This window comes from Sebastes fasciatus, chromosome 16 (assembly GCF_043250625.1).
Source record: "Sebastes fasciatus isolate fSebFas1 chromosome 16, fSebFas1.pri, whole genome shotgun sequence".
In the NCBI taxonomy this organism is placed as follows: Eukaryota; Metazoa; Chordata; class Actinopteri; order Perciformes; family Sebastidae; genus Sebastes; species Sebastes fasciatus.
Window position 1 is genome coordinate 6,518,784 of NC_133810.1, and position 20,306 is coordinate 6,539,089.

The window sequence follows — 20,306 nt, forward strand, 5'->3', positions numbered from 1 at the left end:
TGTGTGTGTGTGTGTGTGTGTGTGTGTGTGTGTGTGTGTGTGTGTGTGTGTGTGTGTGTGTGTGTGTGTGTGTGTGTGTGTGTGTGTGTGTGTGTGTGCACGTCAGCAGTGACTGGCTGGCTGTATACGGACGTATTAGTGTGTCTGTGTGCGCATGCGGCTGCCTTTCAGGAGGCTTTTGGGTGCAGGCGGCAGCACTTTGGCCTGAGGATTTTGTTCACACACACAGGGCCGGGCAGCCATTCATCCAGTATCGACTATAATGTAGAATGAGCCCACGCATGGCCGAGCTCAGTCAATGAGCGCCAGTCTGACTCCCTGAATCACAGCTACCGCAGCTCCACAGCTCCACAGATACTGTAGTCAGAGCTGCTCCCTTTAGCTTCCTCTACTAGTCCCATAAATACTGTTATACGCACACTCATATAGTACATAAAGGTACATATACACACAGAATAATATATAATATATATAGTATATAATAATATACAAAAATAATCCATGAATTTGTAGAGTAGAGGAAACAAGAGATTAGGAAACAATACAGGAGAGTAAATGAAAGGAGAGAGGAAACTATGAGGGAGAAAATGAGAGGAAAGGTAATAAGAGGAGAGTAAACAAGGAGGTAGGAAAGGAAATGAGAGGAGAGGAAACAAGGAAGGGGGAAAGGAGAGTAGAGGAAACAAAGAGGTAGGAAAGGTAATGAGAGGAGAGGAAACAAGGAAGGGGGAAAGGAAATTAGAGGAGAGGAAACAAAGAGGTAGGAAAGTTAATGAGAGGAGAGGATACAAGGAGGTAGGAAAGGAAATGAGAGGAGAGGAAACAAGGAAGGGGGAAAGGAGAGTAGAGGAAACAAAGAGGTAGGAAAGGTAATGAGAGGAGAGGAAACAAGGAAGGGGGAAAGGAAATTAGAGGAGAGGAAACAAAGAGGTAGGAAAGGAAATGAGAGTAGAGGAAACAACAAAAGGAAAGGAGAGGTAACAAGGAAAAGAGAGAGGAAACTAGGGAGAAAATGATAGGAAAGGTAATGAGAGGAGAGGAAACAAGGAGGTAGGAAAGGAAAGAAGTTGGGAGGAAATGAGAGGAGAGGAAAAAGGGAAGAAGAAAAGGAAATGAAAAGAGAAGAAACAAGGAAAGGTAACGAGAGGAGAGGAAACAAGGAGGTAGGAAAGGAAAGAAGATGGGAGGAAATGAGAGGAGAGGAAAAAGGGAAGAAGGAAAGGAAAGGGGAGGAGAGGAAACAAAGAGGTAGGAAAGGTAATGAGAGGAGAGGAAACAAGGATGTAGGAAAGGAGAGAAGATGGGAGGGAATCAGAGGAGAGGAAACAAGAAGGAAGGAAAGGAAAGGAGAGCAGAGGAAACAAGGAGGTAGAAAAGAAGAGGAGAGGAGAGGAAACAAGAGGAAAGGAAAGGACTCAGTGAGGAAGGAGGAAGGATGAAGACGCTGACGATATCCGTCACACACTGAAGAGATCAACAGGGAAGAAACACACATAAACCCAGATGTGCACTTCCTGTCCTCGCCGCACGCTGCAGCTGTTTCCATCCAGCGTCCAGCTCGGCTTCAATCAGAACAACGTGCGTTGGCCCGTGGCGGTGGCGGTGTCTTTGACGCTGATGCTGATTGTGGCTGGCTGCTGCTCCACATACAGCCTCGGGGCTACACATTTATCAGCTGGTAATCAGCTGGCCCCCCTCGCACGCCGCACTCGCCTTCACTGCCACCACTGCGGCTTCCTGTCCATGCGGCACAATAGGGCATGATGGGATACCGTAGATACTGAACAAGCAGCTCACTCCAGCTGCTGATTTGTATCTGGTGAGATAACAGCGGAGTGGGTTTTAATTTAGTTTTCTATTCTAATACTATTAATTCTAGTAATTAGATTTTTGTTAGTTTTACTCAACAGTTGAACCTTTTAGTCTGATATGAAGTCATGAAAGTGCCGGGTGGGAGATGAGGAAGATGGGCATTTCCTCTGCCTCGAGCCGACGCCATCTTGGCTCTTTATGTTGTGGCTTCATCCGAGACGACCATGGACTGTATATAAGAAGTGGAGGTAGTCACCGTGACGACACCCGTTGGTTTGTGGACTGCTGTTTAGAAGCCTTGAGTTCTGCATTTTTTCGGCCGTCGCCAACTTGTTTTTTGGACGCCACTGTAATGGCCTTATATTTAATTTAAAGCAATTTAAAGCAAAAGTCACATGAGTCACTAGTCAGTGAAGTTAACGTCAACCACGACCGTTTCCTAACTCTAACTAAGTGGTTGTGTTGCCTAAACCTACCCTCGTGGGAAAATGTAAATGTATTTTGAAAGGACACTATGCATGTAACGAGCGCTTATTGACACGCCGTCCTCTCTCCGTCCAAAAGCACTTTGTCTCCGATGTCAAAGGGCGCTGACCAAGCGGCGGTATTTGACGAGTTAGGAGTGAGAATGTGTGTTTAAGACACATTTTATCGGCTTCTCCTTTTAAAATGAATCAGCTGGAAACATTAAAAAGTCAGTTTGTAGCATAAAAGAAACAAAAAATGTTGGTTTGTACAAACAAATGAAATTCATGGAGACTCCTCAAAAGAAGCTATTACTCTGCAGTCTGGTGTCATGTTGTGATTAAAAGCATAATGAAGCAGTTCCACTACTTATTCACAGTGTAGGTTTTACATTACACCATCATACTATCGCACCTCTGCCCTCAAACATATTGACTCCATGCCAAACGAGAAGGATAGCAGCACAGCAGAGTAATGACATGTTTCACACTAACAGTGAGCCAAAACAGCTGCTCATTTGTAGCTGAAGCAGCTTCAGTCAATACAGTCAATAGCAGCAAAGTAGCTGCAGCTACCGCAGGGAGTTGTTTTTATCCCTGCCTGTGGCGTCTCACCCTGCAAACACACAGTCTCTCCTTTTACTCTGTTTATTTGTCAATGCAAAGCTTCATTTCCAGCAATAATAGGAGACGCTTTGTATCTGATTTAGCCACCAGCTAGTATCCGACTGCGGTGCGGTCCCTCGGCAGGTAGACACAGACGCCGCTAAGTAAAGAAATAAAGTGTGTTCACACCAGGAGAGCTGGAGACGTTGAGTGTCTTGAAAGCAGCTTTTTTCTGTTTTGGGTTTTCCTCCTTGGAGAAAAAAACAGATGTGCATTGTAAACTGAGATTGATCAATTAACAGACGACTATCTTTGTCCCCAAGAGAAGATAGAAGACTGAAATATCTCAGTAACTGACTCCGGATCGTCATGAGCCACTTGCTCTGACTGGGCTGGTTATGCATGATCTCCTCGTCATATTTCTTGGCAAAAGTGGTAAAAAAGTAAAATCCTTCTATACGCTTCAACAGGCAAGTTTGTCGAGTAGAATATAATAAAATTCTGGCCTTTAAAAAGAAAAAGGGGGGCACTGTGTTGCCGACTGTGAACCGCAACATCCACGATTCAGGTCCAACAGGAGACCTTTTATTCGCCATCTCTCTAATGTCAACTAATAATAATGGCATAAAATAAAACAGAGAACAAAGACCTCATCAAAGCACATTTGATCTCTTCTAGCTTTTGAAACCCCATTTGTCTTTTGTTGTATCTGAGAGAATGAAAAATGATTGCGTCCCATCTGGGTTTCTGGTCATGAACCAGGTCTTCCTTCAGGGGTAACTGAGGACATCCGGAGATGATACATGGCGTGTTAACGTCTCAACCAGCAGTCCCTCCTGGCACCGACATCCCTCTAATGGGGAGCAGGGATCCGGGGAGGGGATAGAGGAGGTGGAGAGGGAGCCGGGTTGCCAGAGCACAGGTTAATCCACTAATTGGGAGCAAAGGGAGACGGGTTGCCAGATTGTGATGGCGACCAGGAGGGGCCGTTTAAGGGGGACATCTGTTCCTGCTGGAGAACAGCCGCCCTCACAGCTCCTCGGTTTCCTCTCTGACACTCATCTTCTTCATACACAAACCTGACAGCAAGGGTCCCCCCACACACCCACGTCGAGAGTCTAGTGTCACATCAGACTCATGGAGTCTGGACCAAAAGCCAGGAGCTGGTTGGAAAAACTTAAGAGCTTTAGAGGAGTTTCTTTTACATTGGAAAGAGATTGTTTTGCCAAGGACGTTGTGTCAACTAAAGCCAGTTTGAGAGTCAAACCAGTAATTATAAGCAATGTGTTTTGTCTTTTCACATCATCCAATGTGCCATATTTCAGCCAGGAAGTAAATCAGCCTCAGTTGCATCAGTAAACAAATTCAGGAGGTGTTACACTGACAGATAACAAGCATTCAGGGAAGAAACAGAGAAAATGGATCCAGATCTGCATCAAAATACGCACACAGACAACCATGCGATACATGCACTATTTTTCATTTGCGTCTTGGTTTTTGGCCGTCATCATCTTGGTTTTTGGCCTTTTTGGCCGTCGTCATCTTGGTTTTTGGCCTTTTTTGTCATTGCCATCTTGTTTTTTTGGCCGTTGTCATCTTGGTTTTTTGCCGTCACCATCTTGGTTTTTGCCCGTCGTCATCTTGATATTTTGCCCGTTATCATCTTGGTTTTTTGGCCGTCGTCATCTTGTTTTTTTGCCGTCGTCATCTTGGTTGTTTGCCGTCGTCATCTTGGTTTTTGCCCGTCGTCATCTTGATATTTTGCCCGTTATCATCTAGGTTTTTGGCCGTTATCATCTAGGTTTTTGGCCGTCGTCATCTTGGTTTTTGGCCGTCGTCATCTTAGTTGTTTGCCGTCGTCATCTTGGTTTTTGCCCGTCGTCATCTTGATATTTTGGCCGTTATCATCTAGGTTTTTGGCCGTCGTCATCTTGGTTTTTGGCCGTCGTCATCTTAGTTGTTTGCCGTCGTCATCTTGGTTTTTGCCCGTCGTCATCTTGATATTTTGGCCGTTATCATCTAGGTTTTTGGCCGTCATCATCTTGGTTTTTGGCCGTCGTCATCTTAGTTGTTTGCCGTCACCATCTTGGTTTTTGACCGTCGCCATCATGTTTCTTTGCAACCAGAAGGGACACGTGAGGGTGGAGCAAACTACATCCGAAAGCTGAATAAGACATTTTTAGGCCTTTAGACCAGGTCACCTCGTTACACAAAGAGAACACCTCCTCTTGCACTGAATTGTCCAGTATAATCAGATTTGAGAGACTAAACAAATGAATAGTACATAAATACAACATTATTTTACATTATGATACAGTAAATAAATAGATAGTAGTGTGTTGTGTGAAGTTAAGCTGTTCCCTGTATTTTATTTGACGTGTCTGGTCCTGTGTGTCTGACTGCATCAGGATACGCCATCCTGCAGGCCATCATGGAGAAGGCGGGACAAAACAACTGGCAGGTCAGCGCCATCTGCGTGGAGAACTTCAATGACGCCAGCTACCGACGGCTGCTGGAGGATCTGGACCGGAGACAAGAGAAGAAGTTCGTCATCGACCTGGAGGCCGAGAGACTGCAGAACATGCTGGAGCAGGTGATGCCACCGTGACAGCAGCGTTTAGTTGTTATCTGTGTAAATCTCTTTATATTCATACCATAAGATCAGCAAAATCACTTTAATTACTAAACTTTTTTCTCTGAAATGGAACAACAGGATTCCAGAAACTGAATATCTACTACGAACAGAAGTTAATACTTTACTCACTGTTTGTGTCACTTTTTTTTTAGCATGTTTGTGCTAATTAGAAAGTTTTGAACATGAGAACAGTCTGTTTGCATCTCAGGTGGTGTTAGTTGGCATAAGCACACTCAGAATATGATATGTGCCTTCCTCCTCCTCCTCCTCCTCCTCCTCTTCCTCTCCTCATACCTCCATCTTTCCCCGGGACAACTGGTGTCTCTGTAATTGTTCAATTATTCAGGAAATCTCCACTCTGACATCTGTCACAGTTCTAACAATTTACTCTGCAGATGTGTGAGAGTCTCTTTTGCCGCAGACAGCAGATGACTTCCTACTCACAACATCTCACTAGTAGATGTGACGGACTGTCGTATTTGTGTGATGATACACTTGTTTTGTGCAGGCGGTGGTCCGAGTCGCTGCCAACAACATGAAGATCTATTTTAGCCTGTATTCATTCCAACTGTCGTCCTCTTCATCTTTGCATCTTGCCAAATGCTCCTGATCCAGGACCAGGATTTGAATACATAATTGGGCCTCATTAGCTGCTTATTAACAGCGCGGTCAGCACATATCAAGGCTTAGAAGCAACCAGATGTTACTTTGAATGTCTCCGAATGTGTTTCACTTACAGATGGGAGTGTAATGTGCTGGCAGCTCATTTGCAAGTTGTACAAACTGTACCGTAGTAGCTGCAAAATAATTGGCTTAAAGTTGAAATTAAAGTCCAAGAAAGGTGACTAAATGTTCCAGTAGTGTACTGAAAAAAGCCCTTTTCAGACATGCACCTTGTAATTTATTCTATGTTTTATCTAACCTTTATTTAACCAGGAGAGTTTTTTTAGACCCCAAAAAAAATCTGTTTAAGTGCACACTATATTTAGGATATTTTCACTGCTTTACCTTTCCGACGGGAAACTGAAGCCGTTGTATTCATCTTCGCTCTTGTCAAAACCACAAGACTCCTGTAATTTTACCTCGCAGAACACGGGAGTTGCCTGTTGTTTGTGTTATTGTGTAACTTTGGGTTCACCAAAGTCACACAATAACACAAACAAACTAACCAATCGAGGCAGCGAGTCTGGTTGCTTTGGTGAGAACATAGATAACAGCTGCAGTCCCCCGTCGGAAACATGGACTGTATAGCTGTCTGACAGCGAGGTAAACTGGCGAAAATATTCTAAATATAGCGTACACATTAACTGATATTGATTCTTTTAAGTGTGTAAAATAAGTTTTGCTGCTGCCCCCGTCCACAGCAGTACATTGCTTTGCTCCCGTGCTGGTACTCCTGTCTGTTTCTCCAAACTCCATCTACTGTAGGCAATACACTGACTATGGAGAAGTACCTCATACAACCCCACTTCAAAACACCTGAACTATCCCTTTAAGGGATCTGCTCCTAATTCTTTCGTTTTAGATTTAAATGCATTTAACAGAATACAAAAAATCCCTTTTTCCAACTTCCGTACATGCATTTTGGGACAGAAAGCATAAAGAAGTCCTGAGAACGCAAACGAGTATTGTCCATCACTTTTCTGCATGATGAGGAGCAAGGACCAAGAATTGCCTTATATATATATAAATGTGTCAGCAATGTTTCATGTTGGCGTCTGAATAAACAGCAAAGTCCCATTTCCTTTAAAGTCACTGATAGGTCGGATCTGTAACATTTCCAGCATACACAAGTTGAATGCCAGCGCATTAACGTAAAGGCCGCAGCAGCTTAAGGTTAAATATGCATGTCTTGTTCTGCCTTTTAAAGAGCACTGTATAAAATGTAGCACTTAATTATCATCTCTTACACACAAAACAAGCGTGATAAACCATAAAACACTGTAAAGAGCACATTTTAAGTTGTTGAGGAGATCAATATTAAAAGGATTTTTTCCCCTCAATATAACCACAATAATAATCAGACAATATTAGAACAAATTTATTGAGTTTTTTCCACTTTTATGCAAACATTCACACACAAAATGCATTGGAGATACTTATAAACTATAAGTATGTTCATAAGTATTCAAGACAGCCCTACTTTCAACTGACGAAATGAAAACCTTCAGATCCTTTAATACGAACAAACTGACTCATGTCCGACCTCTCAGTAGTCTGGATCGGATGTTAATCTCTCCTCCAGCTCCATGTTGTGATCCAGATCAATATAATGGATGTATGTTCGTATTTTAATCTTTCATATTACAGCTGTCGGAGAGTTTCACAACCTGCTGCCCAGGTCTTGACAGCAGTGGAGCATGTTGGGGAATTGACATCAATCAAGAGTATTTTTTTTATTAACTTATTAACTGGATGTCTTGGATGTCCGGTGGGATTTCTCAGCAGATGTCAGCTTTCAAAATCAGTTTTTATCACCAAGATGCAGCTCTGTGTTTGTGCTCCTGTGTGTGTGTGGAGAAGAAGCATTGTCATGTCTGTGAAAGCGTGAAGTGTTTACTTCCTCAGTGAGACGCTGACATGACCGCCCGTTCATTTGTTTAGACGTCCCATCTTCTATGGATTAAACCTCGACGGTCCCACCGTGTCAAGACGCGCCACACTCGCCTGTCACATGCATCGTTTAGTGTGATTAACGTATGCTATGCTGTAATCCAGTCAGGTTAACGTTGATTTCTGCTCCGCCTCCTCGCAGATCGTCAGTGTCGGGAAACATGTCAAAGGCTACCATTACATCATGGCCAACCTGGTGAGTTTCCTTTCTTCTCTTTACCGCATGTACCTTCTCATATCTGCTCACCATCACCTCCCTGTACTTTCTGTCCATTCGTTCCGACGGTGTTTATGTGCAGACTGTGTCTTTAAAGGTCCCATATCGTGCTCATTTTCAGGTTCATACTTGTATTTTGGGTTTCTACTAGAACATGTTTACATGCTTTAATGTTCAAAAAACACATTACTTTTCTCATACTGTCTGTCTGAATATACCTGTACTCATGATCTGTCTGAAACGCTCTGTTTAAGTGCATTTCAACAGAATGGTAACGGTATTGCGTTGCTAGGCAACAGTCTGGGTCCATGTTTACCTCCTGTCAGCTGATGTCATTCACATACACTGCAACAGGAAATAAACTGGGACACATTTAGTATGTTTACGTTTAAAACTGTGAAATGGTCTAAATATTGTAAATTTGTGACATCACAAATGGACAGAAATCCTAACAGCTTGTTTCAAACGCACAGTTTCTGAATACTGGCTGTGTGTGTTTCTCCATGGATTGAGTGTTTTCACAGTAATTATATATCACTTAAATCTGCTTTATAATATAAAAGACGTGGAAATCTCACTTTTTACAATATGGGACCTTTAAAGGGCTATAGACCCTTTTTGTGTCAACGTCATGATGACGTCACGTTGTTATCTGGAGGCAAAACAAAAGAAAGTTACACATCTACAAACTATGAGCAACCCTTTCTCTCCATCTGTGAAACACTTCGCCGATATTGCACGACTCTCTTTTTGACTGACTTTACTGAAGGATAGTTAACTATAGACATCCAAAGATTTATACGCCCTCAATTTGTTTTTACAGCGCTGCTATTGGCCACCAGCCCGCTGGCTACTTAGCCAACTTAGCTTGCTAATAAAGTCTCAAGGTTGGCAAGTATGTTTGAAGGAGATGTTTTCATAGCAATGTAAAATAGATTCTGTAATAGAGAGTGAATTATAACCTTTTTAACTTCCTAACAAAAACCAGCATGCAAACGGTAATAAAGGAGTGGACATTGAGGTACATGAGATTTATTGTTTTACTTTTGTTTTTTCGAATTTGTATCGAGAATCATGGAATTTCACTGGTATTGGTATCAATTACTAAATTTCTGATATTGGGACATCCCTACTAAAGATCAACCAAAGCTAAGTGGAGTTAGTCACATCTAGTGTGCGTCTTCTAAAGTTACTTTTAGAAGAAGTTCCTCTCTGATGTATTGTCCCTCCACTGCAGCTCAGCAGGGAAACACAAACAGACTCTAATGATGGAAGATGTTTGCTGAAGCCTCTTGTTACCGTCGCTTCAATGCGATGTTTTGTGGATTTTGTCCCTCATCTCTATTGGAAGATGAAGGGATTTCTTCAGGGCCAGTATGTACAGCAGGAACATTTTCCTTTACAGTGTCCATACGGGCATGTGGGTATTGGATTAAACAGATGTTCAGCTCCTTCTGACGGCCTCCAAGGAACATGATAAGTGGTATGGTGATCCTGGATCAGCGCTAATGTGCCTTTAGACCACCTGCTCTTAATTACCTCACAGTAGTTCAGTGGTAGTTCAGTGCTCGCCAGCTGTGATCAAATCATCAATACCTACCGAGTGTTTTTTGATGTTACTGGTTTGTTTCTTCCTACCATCACTTGATTCAGTCCGCTCTCTCCCCTTGTCGTCCCTCAAGGGTTTTAAGGACATCAACCTGGAGCGCTTCATGCACGGCGGAGCCAACGTGACGGGCTTCCAGCTGGTCGACTTCAGCAACCCCATGGTCATCAAGCTGATGCAGCGCTGGAATAAGCTGGATCAGAGGGAGTACCCGGGCTCGGACGCCCCGCCCAAGGTATGTAAAATCAGATCAACAATGCAACATCTTATTGTGATTTGGTTCTGTAGCTGTGAGCATGCAGGACCCCTCTGGAAACTCTTTTGTGGTGGATTCAAGCGTGCCCCAGCCGTGTGCATCACTTTTAGTGTCCCCTGGAAACAGTTTCTGTTGGGTTTTGAGCTTCTTGCAGCGTTTTTTCTAATTTTTTTTTCATCAAATTGATGTTTCGTCTGTTGTCAAATTGGTGAATGTTTTCTGAATGCTGCGTGTGTGTCGTCATGAAGTTGGTGAAGATGTTTCTTCATTTGCTTGTGTTGTGTCTACTTCTACTTTGAGCAAAAGTTGGTGCTCAAAAGCCAACGCTCAAATCCCATTTGTGAGCTTTCAGGTCAGTTTTAAATCTCTACAATTGGATTTTTCAGACTGTAGTGAAATGAGCGGAAACCAACCTGTAGGCCGGCAAATGTGATGACATTTGTGTGAAGAATAGTGCTACATGCTATTTGTAGTCAACGGGCTCAAACATGCAAAGGCACGGTCCTTTAATTCCTCTGGGGGTGACCGGAGTTGTTACAACAGCGAAAAAATAGCAGATGCAGCAAAGAAAGATAATACAAGAAAGGACAGATAAGATGAAAAGGTTATGAATATATAGCAGCAGCGTGTTTGCAAGGTGTGCAGGCAGCAGCATGCTGATACAGAAATGCAGTGAAAAATGTCTCTATGAAAAAACTAATAAATAACAAACTATGATAAAAACACATTCACACGGAACAAACATCGTCGTCATCGGCAGCAGCAGCAGCAACCTGCTCCGCCTCGTCCACCGCTGTCATCTGCAGAGATGTGACAGACTGACCCACTTTACATTCGTCTTCAGGCACACAGATTGCAAATGGCACCGGGGCAAGAAGGCATCACGCCACGGTGGTCTGCAAACCTTCTCTACCCCCGCAGCAAATCTGTGTCCAACTAAGATTTCTATTTTAAAAAGCAGCTGCAGCGGAGTGGAAACGGAGTGAGCCGAGCAGTGTGTGTGTGGCTGATGGGTCGGGGTGGATCAAATTAAAAGTTTACACCACCGGGCGATATCACATGACGTTATGTGTGTGTGTGTGTGTGTTTTTATCCCCACTCCATTTCTTGATAAATTGCTCTCTCCTCGAAATCCACTCAGACTAAATTACTCTGCTCCCCATTACGTTGGACTACAGTCTCAGTCAGCCCGTCTTTCTTCTAATATACTGACACTACCGGTGAGTTTAGACCTTCCTCTGGCATGTTTACTCACTTTGCAAAGACAAATGTAATGACTGGTGTGTTAAAAGTTCCAGGAATCAGCAGGTAGTGAACTAATGAGACAGGCCAGTCACACTAAGGCTACAGCCACACTTAATATGTTTTCGTTTTAAAACAAAAACGATCTCCGTCCAGACGAGCATTTTAGGGCCGTTTCAGAATTAATCTCCGTCCATACTACGCCTGAAAATGCATATCACATGACCATTGTAATGCCGGTGTAAACAGAAAGCAGTGCTAGACGGGGGAATTAATGCAAAGGGCTCGAATTATAGCTTCCCTCCTGCTCATATAGTGGCATTATAAAATTTTGCAGCACCCCGATATATATATCTTTTCATAACATATGAACCTACATCTGTGCCAAATGTGTTGCACAATCATTATGAATATTTCAGCTTAGCTGCCCGTATGTGACCTTGACAGTGACCTCTGATGAACGATCTTTACGCCTGGTATTAATAAGCTTTCTTAATAAGCACTTTTTGTGTTTAATCAGGCTTCATGTGTGACATGGAAAGAATTAATCAACTCCCTTTTGCCCCCGTGTCCGTGTTCGTGTCCCTAATAGCAGTGAAGATGGTCCCGGCTGTTAGTGAGTTCATCCTGCACCTCGGTTGTTGTTACTTTGGGCAGCTTGTCAAAGAGTAACAGGGGGATAGAGTGCAGCCGTCTCCGTAGAGAGCCATAATGTCACAGTGAGCAGTGGGCTAATGAATAGGATTCACCCCCAGCCGGAGGCCAAGTTAATGAACTCCTGCTAGCCGGGATAATTAATGCCAGACTGCTACCCGGCCGGACAAAACACTCGCCTTTTCCCTTTCTTTTTCCCCGGCTCACTCTCCATCTTCCTGCCGTTTCGTCATTCACTCAATTAGTTTTGTGCCGCGCCGGAGGTGAATTTTGGGGAAATGTATGGTTCGTGACAGAGAGAGTGATTCTTGTGGACGCAGATAATCAGAGGCAACACAGAGTCTTCGGGGTCAAAGATGGATTAGGGGAAATTGGGGATGGTTTACACTGTGGGGGGATACGCTCTCCCCTTCTCTTTCCATTTCCAGAAAATAATGAGCGTAGTGAAGCTGCTGCCGCTCTGCAGCAGCCGAGCCGTTACGACGGACTGCTTGGCCCTGCAGAAACTCAGCGTGCTCTCAGAGGCAGACTTACGCAGATCGTTTTTAAGGGGATCTGACCAGCAAATATTGCACAACATTTTGCCCGTCCAGCTAAATCAGCATTTAATTGGCCTAATACCTTTTCTTAGTGTGTGTCCCCCAGCACTGTATGTACCCAAAACAGACAGAGCAGCAGGGTGGCTTCCAGGTTACAAAGACTGTAATTTAGAAATCACACGGTGCGTCCACACCAGGTTTTTATCTCCTTTTAATAAATCTAATAGGCCAGAGCTGAGCCATAATTCCTACTGCAGTGTTTAAAGCTGTTTTTTCTCACTAGAGAAACCTGCACATTACCCAACACACAGTAACGTCTGTATCTCTGACCTCCTCCTCTCGTCTCCCAGTACACCTCAGCGCTGACATACGACGGGGTGATGGTGATGGCCGAGGCCTTCAGGAACCTGCGCAGGCAGAAGGTAGACATTTCCAGGCGGGGGAACGCTGGCGACTGTCTCGCCAACCCCGCCGCCCCGTGGAACCAAGGCATCGACATGGAGCGCACTCTCAAACAGGTGAGAGGATAAGACATCTCAACTTACTTCCTTTTCTTTTACTTTCAAAAACTTTTGTTCTACTACTCCAAAGTACCAAAACAAACATGGAGGTGAACACATTTTTCTTCCTATGCTTCGTCAAGAAGTGTAGGAGGGTGTAGCCCGTGTGTTTATTTTTAGTTAGTCAGTAGACATGTATTTTTACACCACTACTATCCCTTCAATGCTTGAAATAAAGCCGGGAAAATGTCCCACTGGGTTGTGATTTCCTGTTTCAAGGAAGAGTACCTTATTTATCCATCTATTCATGTATTCTAGTCTGGTCTGCTTCTTGGTATAAATGCCAAGTTAGAGTTTTTTTCATCTATTTCTAACCCTGCCTCTGGTGTATCCTCACTGTAAATTGATGAGATGTATTCCAGCATTTCCTCTTTTTGTTTTTATTTAATGGTGTTATTATAGAATGTTTTATTAATTACGAGGTAATTATTCGCTGTGGGTGTAGATGAGGGAGGTTGTATTGTGTGAAGCACTCTGTGTTACATTTTATTTGTATGAAAAGTGCTATACAAATAAAGTCTGATTGATTGATTGACTGTCAATCATCTATCGAGTGACACGCCCATTAAGCGTCCAATACTGGGAAGCTGCGTGACCCCTCGCGTACAAAAACTCCCCCGTGGACACGTACCATGAGGGTTTGGCCGTGTTTTTCCTTTTACTTGTATTGATTTGCTTTTTTTCACCTTGTGAAAAGCTGCTTTATTACAAACTCTTGTAGTAGAAAATGGACCTTGATGTGCTGACGTTTTTCCTTCAACCTCTCTGTGGAGTAAATTAATATTATTTCTATTCATATCATTGTGTGCAGGTCCGGCTGCAGGGATTAACAGGTAATGTCCAGTTTGACCACTATGGCCGCAGGGTCAACTACACTATGGACGTGTTTGAACTGAAGAATAATGGACCCAGACGGGTAAAACATCACACCACACTGCTTACATTTCTGTTATGAGTGTATATTTGTCCAATACTGTATATTTTAGCATACACAATATATCCTCTGCTGTCATGTGAGGTATGTGGGGGATGGGACGACACAGTTCGTAGTGTGGCGTTTTTCTATTATCATAAGTAGGTTGTAAAAAACAAACCTCTGCTGCTGGTGTGAGAGGATGGATGTCTGTTGACGAAATTCAGGGGGAAATGGGAAAAAGAGAGAGAGAGCACTTGTGAGAGTGATGGTGAGAGGATGAAATGAAATAGAGAGCAATCAAGGTAGAAGAGGAGGAGGAGGAGGAGGGGTGAGGAAGCAGAGAGGAGTTCCCATCAATCAAAAGCTGCTTTGGCCTGTCTTCCTGTGCACAGCGAGGGTCCTGTCAGGACACCGTGTGTGTGTGTGTGTGCATGTGTGTGTGTCACAGCGTCTCTGCTACATTTTCCATGTTCCTCAATCATCCCAATGCCCCAGCACGCCGGAGGTGTCAGCCAATCACAGCTCTCCGTTCCCTCTGGCTGCCCACCAACGGCGGCCCAACCAGCAGCCAGCTGGCTCGCCCAGCACCTCCACTCTCTCTGACTTATAGCTGCTTATGGTCGCTGTCAAAGCTCTCTGTCTGTTACAAGATCAATACATCACTTTGACACAATATTGGTTCGCAGATATTAAAAAAAAATTCACATGCGGTGCCGACCGGCGCTGCCATGTTAGTATGTTCCTCCTCTGGATGGACAGAAGATGCTGTTATTGTGACCACAACATATCATGTCTGTCAGTTCCAGTCGGTCAGTTTGACCCTGAAGGACTTCTGGAAGCTGAACATGAAATCGCTTCTGACAAAAAGAAGCAGCACGACATCGAGCTTGAAATTGTAATCTTGCTTGACGGCGTCTCGGCTGAGGAAGGAATCTCAGCATGAGGAACAAATGTTTAAAAATTACAAAGAAAATTAACATGAAAGTAAATTTTTGGCTTTGCAAAAAGCAGTTTGAAAATATAATCTTGAATCTACTTACTTGCTACGTCCAAAGCTTTCACCCACATCACATGGTCATCATCATCAGCGGATGTGAAATGAGGTTAAAAGATGTTAACAAAAAGATGTTTTAAATAGAATTTGAGTCCAGATTATTTTATCAAACCAAAAACTACTATTTTAACAACTATGATCAATTCGCACATCAATATAGTTTTTAAGAAGTGGCAGTGGAAAGCAAACATTACTACTCCTTTCAACCTTGAAGCCAGATTCACTCCTTCCGTTCTTACCTTTCACAATAAAAGCCCTATACATATAATATTCGCAGGCGAGTATTTCGCATTGTCGTGTTGTTTATTCGTCACGCCTCCAGTGTGTGAAGGCCTTAATCCGAAAGTAGTAACCACTCATTTTGACGCTTAAAAAACGCTACCTTTCATCACATCATAAAGCTTCATTATACTTGTGATGTGAATGATGATTATAATGCAACATGCCTTTTGCAGTATGCCGTTATACAGTATGTTAACACGTACACATGCACAATCTAATACTTTGTTAACCCTGCAGATCGGCTACTGGAACGACGCAGACAAACTGGTGCTGATCCAGGACTCTCCGTTGCTTCCTAATGACACCTCCGGCATGGAGAACCGCACCGTCGTAGTTACTACCATCATGGTAAGAGACCGGAATGTACTCGCCAACACACTCACTCACACATTCAGTCATATTCTTAACAAATCTGTAATGCCAGGAGACTTTATTATCCAGCACATATAAACTTGTTGGAGCATTCATCAACATTCACAACAACCTGGCATTAAAGTCTGGTGGTCAGCTGCTCTGCTATCCTTCACCTCCTTTCCCTTGTAAGGTGCCTCAGTTTTTAATAACGTGCTTTACAAGTACAGTACTCTGTGTATTTGTACACTGTTAACAGCTGTTCTTCATGAACCTTGCATTCCTGGGTAATTGTTCTTGTTTGATGCTGTATTTTATCATTGATGCACATAAAGTAAACATCCGTGATTTCACTGTGATTTCATTGGTTTAACTGTCAAATTCGTGGCTAGTAGCGTCAATCGTTTTATCCAATTTACCTGAGAATAAACCGTCCATCATGTGTTCATGCTACAATGGAGCTATCATTAACGGTAATTTAAAATCAGTAATGTCCGGGTAAATGTTAAAGTAACTTAGAACAAGCCCAGCAGTTCATGTAGTGTTTTTTAAATGGTTCTTAATTTGACTTATTTATATTGTGTTGTGTATTTGAAACTGTGTAATAAGTAGGAATACTCTAACGTGTTAGAAGAACGCAGCCGTCGAGGAGTCCGAACCAATGAAATCGACGTTTAACCCCGCCTAAATTCGACAGTTAAACCAATCAAATCCTGGTAGGTGGGATTATACGTTCGAAGTTGAACCCCCCGCCCCTGATAGAGTTTGACTTCTTTTGGCTTTGTCAAAAAAAGTATGTTTTGTTGCCATCCTTTAGAGCAAAGAATGGGAGAAATCCATCATAAAAATGGTTAGAGATACCAATATTAGCCTCAATAGACCAGAATACAGGAGCGGCAACAGGATTTGTGGTGTGGCAAGATAAACTCCTTGAACATCACATTGATTATATGCTAGGATTTATAGTAAAAGTATCCAACTGATGACAAGAATGCTCAGATTTCAATACTTTATGTACCCCTGAAGTCCCTTATGTTGTGTGCTGTGACTGACCAGAGTTCAGGGATCACACATGCTTTGTTACGACATGATAACAAAAGTCTTTCTTGCTTTTACTCCGATAGAAACGTCAATAAACTCCAGAATCAACTACCGTCACTTACATTCTCTTTTATTGCACCAATAAACATCTCAAAAGGTAGTCAAACAGCTGCCGTCGCTGAGGTTTTCTGTTCTCATTACACGGATAAAAGAGTTCATAAAAATAGTTTCATACAGCTACAAAATCAATCCATGCATTTTACACATGATAGAAATGAATGGCCTTTGCATGGCATGTCAATCTCTGGCTGTAGCGGTGACTCTGACTACAGCTGAAGCAGCCAGATTTTGAGCGTACATGTGGCAGCTGAGTGGAGGAGGGAAGGAGGTGGGAATGGAGAGTCACAGCTCAGCACAATCCTCCCTCTTTTCAGCCCCTGATGAGGAACCCCATTTTAAGAAACTGAGCCCCAGTTGGACGCAAGCAGGATATGAAAAGCCCTTAATGGCAGAGTGACGGACACAGCAGCCCGAGCCAAAATGAAGCCCTAAAGACACTGGGCGAGAGGAGAGACACGGCGACTGTGTTAATGGACGCCCTGTTCAGACAAACTGAACAAGAATTGGAGCCACTCAGAGCCGTAATGGAGCCCCTCGAGAGGAAAATGAAATGCAAATGGAGGGAAAAAAGACTGTCTTTTTTTAAGGACGGTGCTCGTGAATGGACACCCATTGAGGCTCCCAAACAGCACAGTGTCTGTTTACTAGCATAAACAAGCTCCCACTACACCTGTTTGTGTGTGTTAGATTCATACGATGTCATGCCCGGTGTGTGTTTGTGTGGCAGCTTGAATCCCATCCTGATTTGAATTTGTAATTTTTCTGCAAAGATTTACGGACCCTGAACTATAAAGTGAGGCGGTACCAGAATGTGAATATGCATTATGTCTAAGAGAGTTCCTGTCTGCTCTAAATCTATCACTTTCCCCCCCGACTACCTGCTCCACCGTACAGTACATTACACACTCAGACAGATTCCTGAAAGCTTTAAAACAGCTTAGAAAGACTAATGCTCTCATAATCATCCAAGTTCATATCCATCATGCTTTTTATGCAGCATGATATTATAGTTACATCATGACGGCTGCCTTTCACCGCTTTTAATGTTTGTTTAAACTTAATGAAGTGTCCCGGTGTTATATTGCCTCTGTGTCGGAGGAACTTGTAAGAAGCAGTTATAAAAGAGCATGTTGGGAAATGCTCTCGTTTGTCATTAAATGGAGGCTGGTAGCTCTCTGGTTTCAGCGTGTGATTAAGCTAGGCTAATCATGTCTTGGTGCTGTATGCACAGCAGTGAAATCACTATCAATTGTTTCTTAAGACTGTCGACTTGAAGGTGCTAAATTCAACATTTAGAGCGTTCATATAGCAGCAAACAACTATCGTCTATGTAAAGATATAGAGGAGTAATGTCTACCTGAGCAGAGAATGAAGTCTATCTCCCTCTGTGTGTTGTAATCAGAGCTTCTCCGCGCTTTGTTGACATCGCCGAGCCAGCCATATATTCTTTTAGAGCGACACGCTAAAGTTCTGCACGAGACCAGAACCCAAACTCGTACCCATGCCTTTCAGACAGGTACTGCCGAATTTGAAACCTAACCCAAGACCTGAGGCTATATTTTTGTTATTTCCCCCTCCAAAGAAAAATTGATGTGCTTGCTTTTGGAAAGGTTTTCTCACAAATACAAAATAATGAATCTAACAATGGCAACACACAGTTAAAAAGCTTTTCGATGGGAAACAGTCCAAAAGGGTGTCGACTGTAGCTACTGCTGTTTGTTAGCGCTCTGCTGGCAGCTGCTTCTGGCTTTTATTTGGATCATTATGGTTAGATTTTGACTGGTTTCAGAACCCTAAATTTGTTAGCAAATCCATTTCATTAGCCCGTTCACTTTTACTACTTATAGATCTGCAACCACCTCATGATCTTTAGTCTGGTGAAATTTAATTCATAGTGTAAATAGCCGTTATTTGTCTTAAGCTCAAAGTATAACAGACCTCTATGACGTCTCAGAGCTGCCTGGATGTTGGTGCGTCAACAGTGAAGCTCCCAGAGAGGAGGACGATGTTTGACTGTCACTTTATTGGCAGGACAAGGCTGAAAGCTTTGATGAAGTGTGTCTTTGGCTTCAAACTTGTCCATTGCACTTTAAACCTGGCACACTGTCAATCTGCCAGAGGGCAAGAAGTACAGACAAGGTCCTGCTATAATTATGTTTCTGTTTGACCTTTGTTCAAGGAACTCTGAGAGAGGAGGACATGTTTGGATTTTGTGGATAGAGACCGTCATGACGATGCAGCTACATAGATGTTTTAGAAGACATTGGGCCTCATGCAAGAACCTCTTGTCTGGGCAGATTTGTTCTTTACGTACGAATGATTTAAGAGAACTTGTTGCATTCAGCAAAAATGGTCGTACTAGTAGTCCAAGTAAAAAATGTCCTTATAACAAGAATGGCAAGACCTTAATCTGAATGAAATTGGACTTTAAATATCACCAAAATCAAATCCTGGCTTGTCAATTTAGGTTTGACAACTGCTTTTGTTGTTTAGATTTTATTGGCATGGAGTAGAATATCAATACAATTTTTGCGTGCCAATTTATACAAGTCAGAAGTTGCTAGGAAAATGCAGAGCTTTTCTTTAGCGAGACATTTTTTGGCATCTAACTTCATGTTAAAACATTTCGTCTTTGTGTCACAGCTTTGCAATGACACAGCGTTGCCAGGGGTAGGGATATTTTTTTTTCGGGTTCTACTGAATTTATTATGTTAATGTTTTGCCGCTCTGCAACAGCAGGACTTGAAAATTGCCCACAAAATTAGCAGCAGAACAGGATGCCTTACACAGCAATTAGGAGGCATTAATTCTGCTAACAACATAGACTGTATATAAGAAGTGGACATAGTCACCATGAGGTCACCCATTGCTTTGTGGACTGCTGTTTTGAAGCCTTGGGTTCAGCATTTTGGCCATTGCCATCTTGGTATTTGGCCGTCACCATGTTGGCATTTGCCCGTTGCCATCTTGATTTTGACAGTCGCCATCTTGGTTTTATGGCCGTCGCAATCTTGGTTTTTGGCTGTCACCATATTGGCTTTTGGACATCGCCATCTTGGCATTTGACCGTCGATATCTTGACTTTTGGCCGTCACCATCTTGACTTTTGGCTTTGCCATCTTGTTTTTTGGCTGTCGCCATCTTGGCATTTTGCAACCAGAAGCGACACCAAAAGGGTGCTATGTACAACCGAACACTGAATAAGACATTTTTAGGCGACCAAAATGTTTCAATTAACTTTGATGACCTGAAAACACACTGTGAAAGGGTAAAAGTTGTAAGACGAAAACACGGACAACTCCCAAACCGGAAAACGCCGTGGCAGCGACCTGTCAATC

General features: G+C 42.9%; 1 protein-coding gene across 6 annotated transcripts in view; it reads left to right on the forward strand.

The window, feature by feature from the left end:
- The window catches only part of gria4b (glutamate receptor, ionotropic, AMPA 4b), a 109,094-nt gene that overhangs the window by 55,142 nt on the left and 33,646 nt on the right, over nucleotides 1-20,306 (forward strand). For 5 of the 6 annotated variants that reach the window (XR_012590433.1, XR_012590432.1, XM_074611898.1 and 2 more), the window contains exons 4-9: nucleotides 5,291-5,475; nucleotides 8,273-8,326; nucleotides 10,030-10,188; nucleotides 12,995-13,162; nucleotides 14,016-14,120; nucleotides 15,694-15,804. Coding sequence is in view for 4 of the 6 variants with exons in the window: in XM_074611898.1 (XP_074467999.1) it covers nucleotides 5,291-5,475; nucleotides 8,273-8,326; nucleotides 10,030-10,188; nucleotides 12,995-13,162; nucleotides 14,016-14,120; nucleotides 15,694-15,804 (782 nt within the window). In the remaining 2 variants the exon portion in view is untranslated. Of the gene's footprint in view, nucleotides 1-5,290; nucleotides 5,476-8,272; nucleotides 8,327-10,029; nucleotides 10,189-12,994; nucleotides 13,163-14,015; nucleotides 14,121-15,693; nucleotides 15,805-17,282; nucleotides 18,616-20,306 lie in introns of those variants that run through there. The other variant, XM_074611899.1, reaches the window with a different exon arrangement.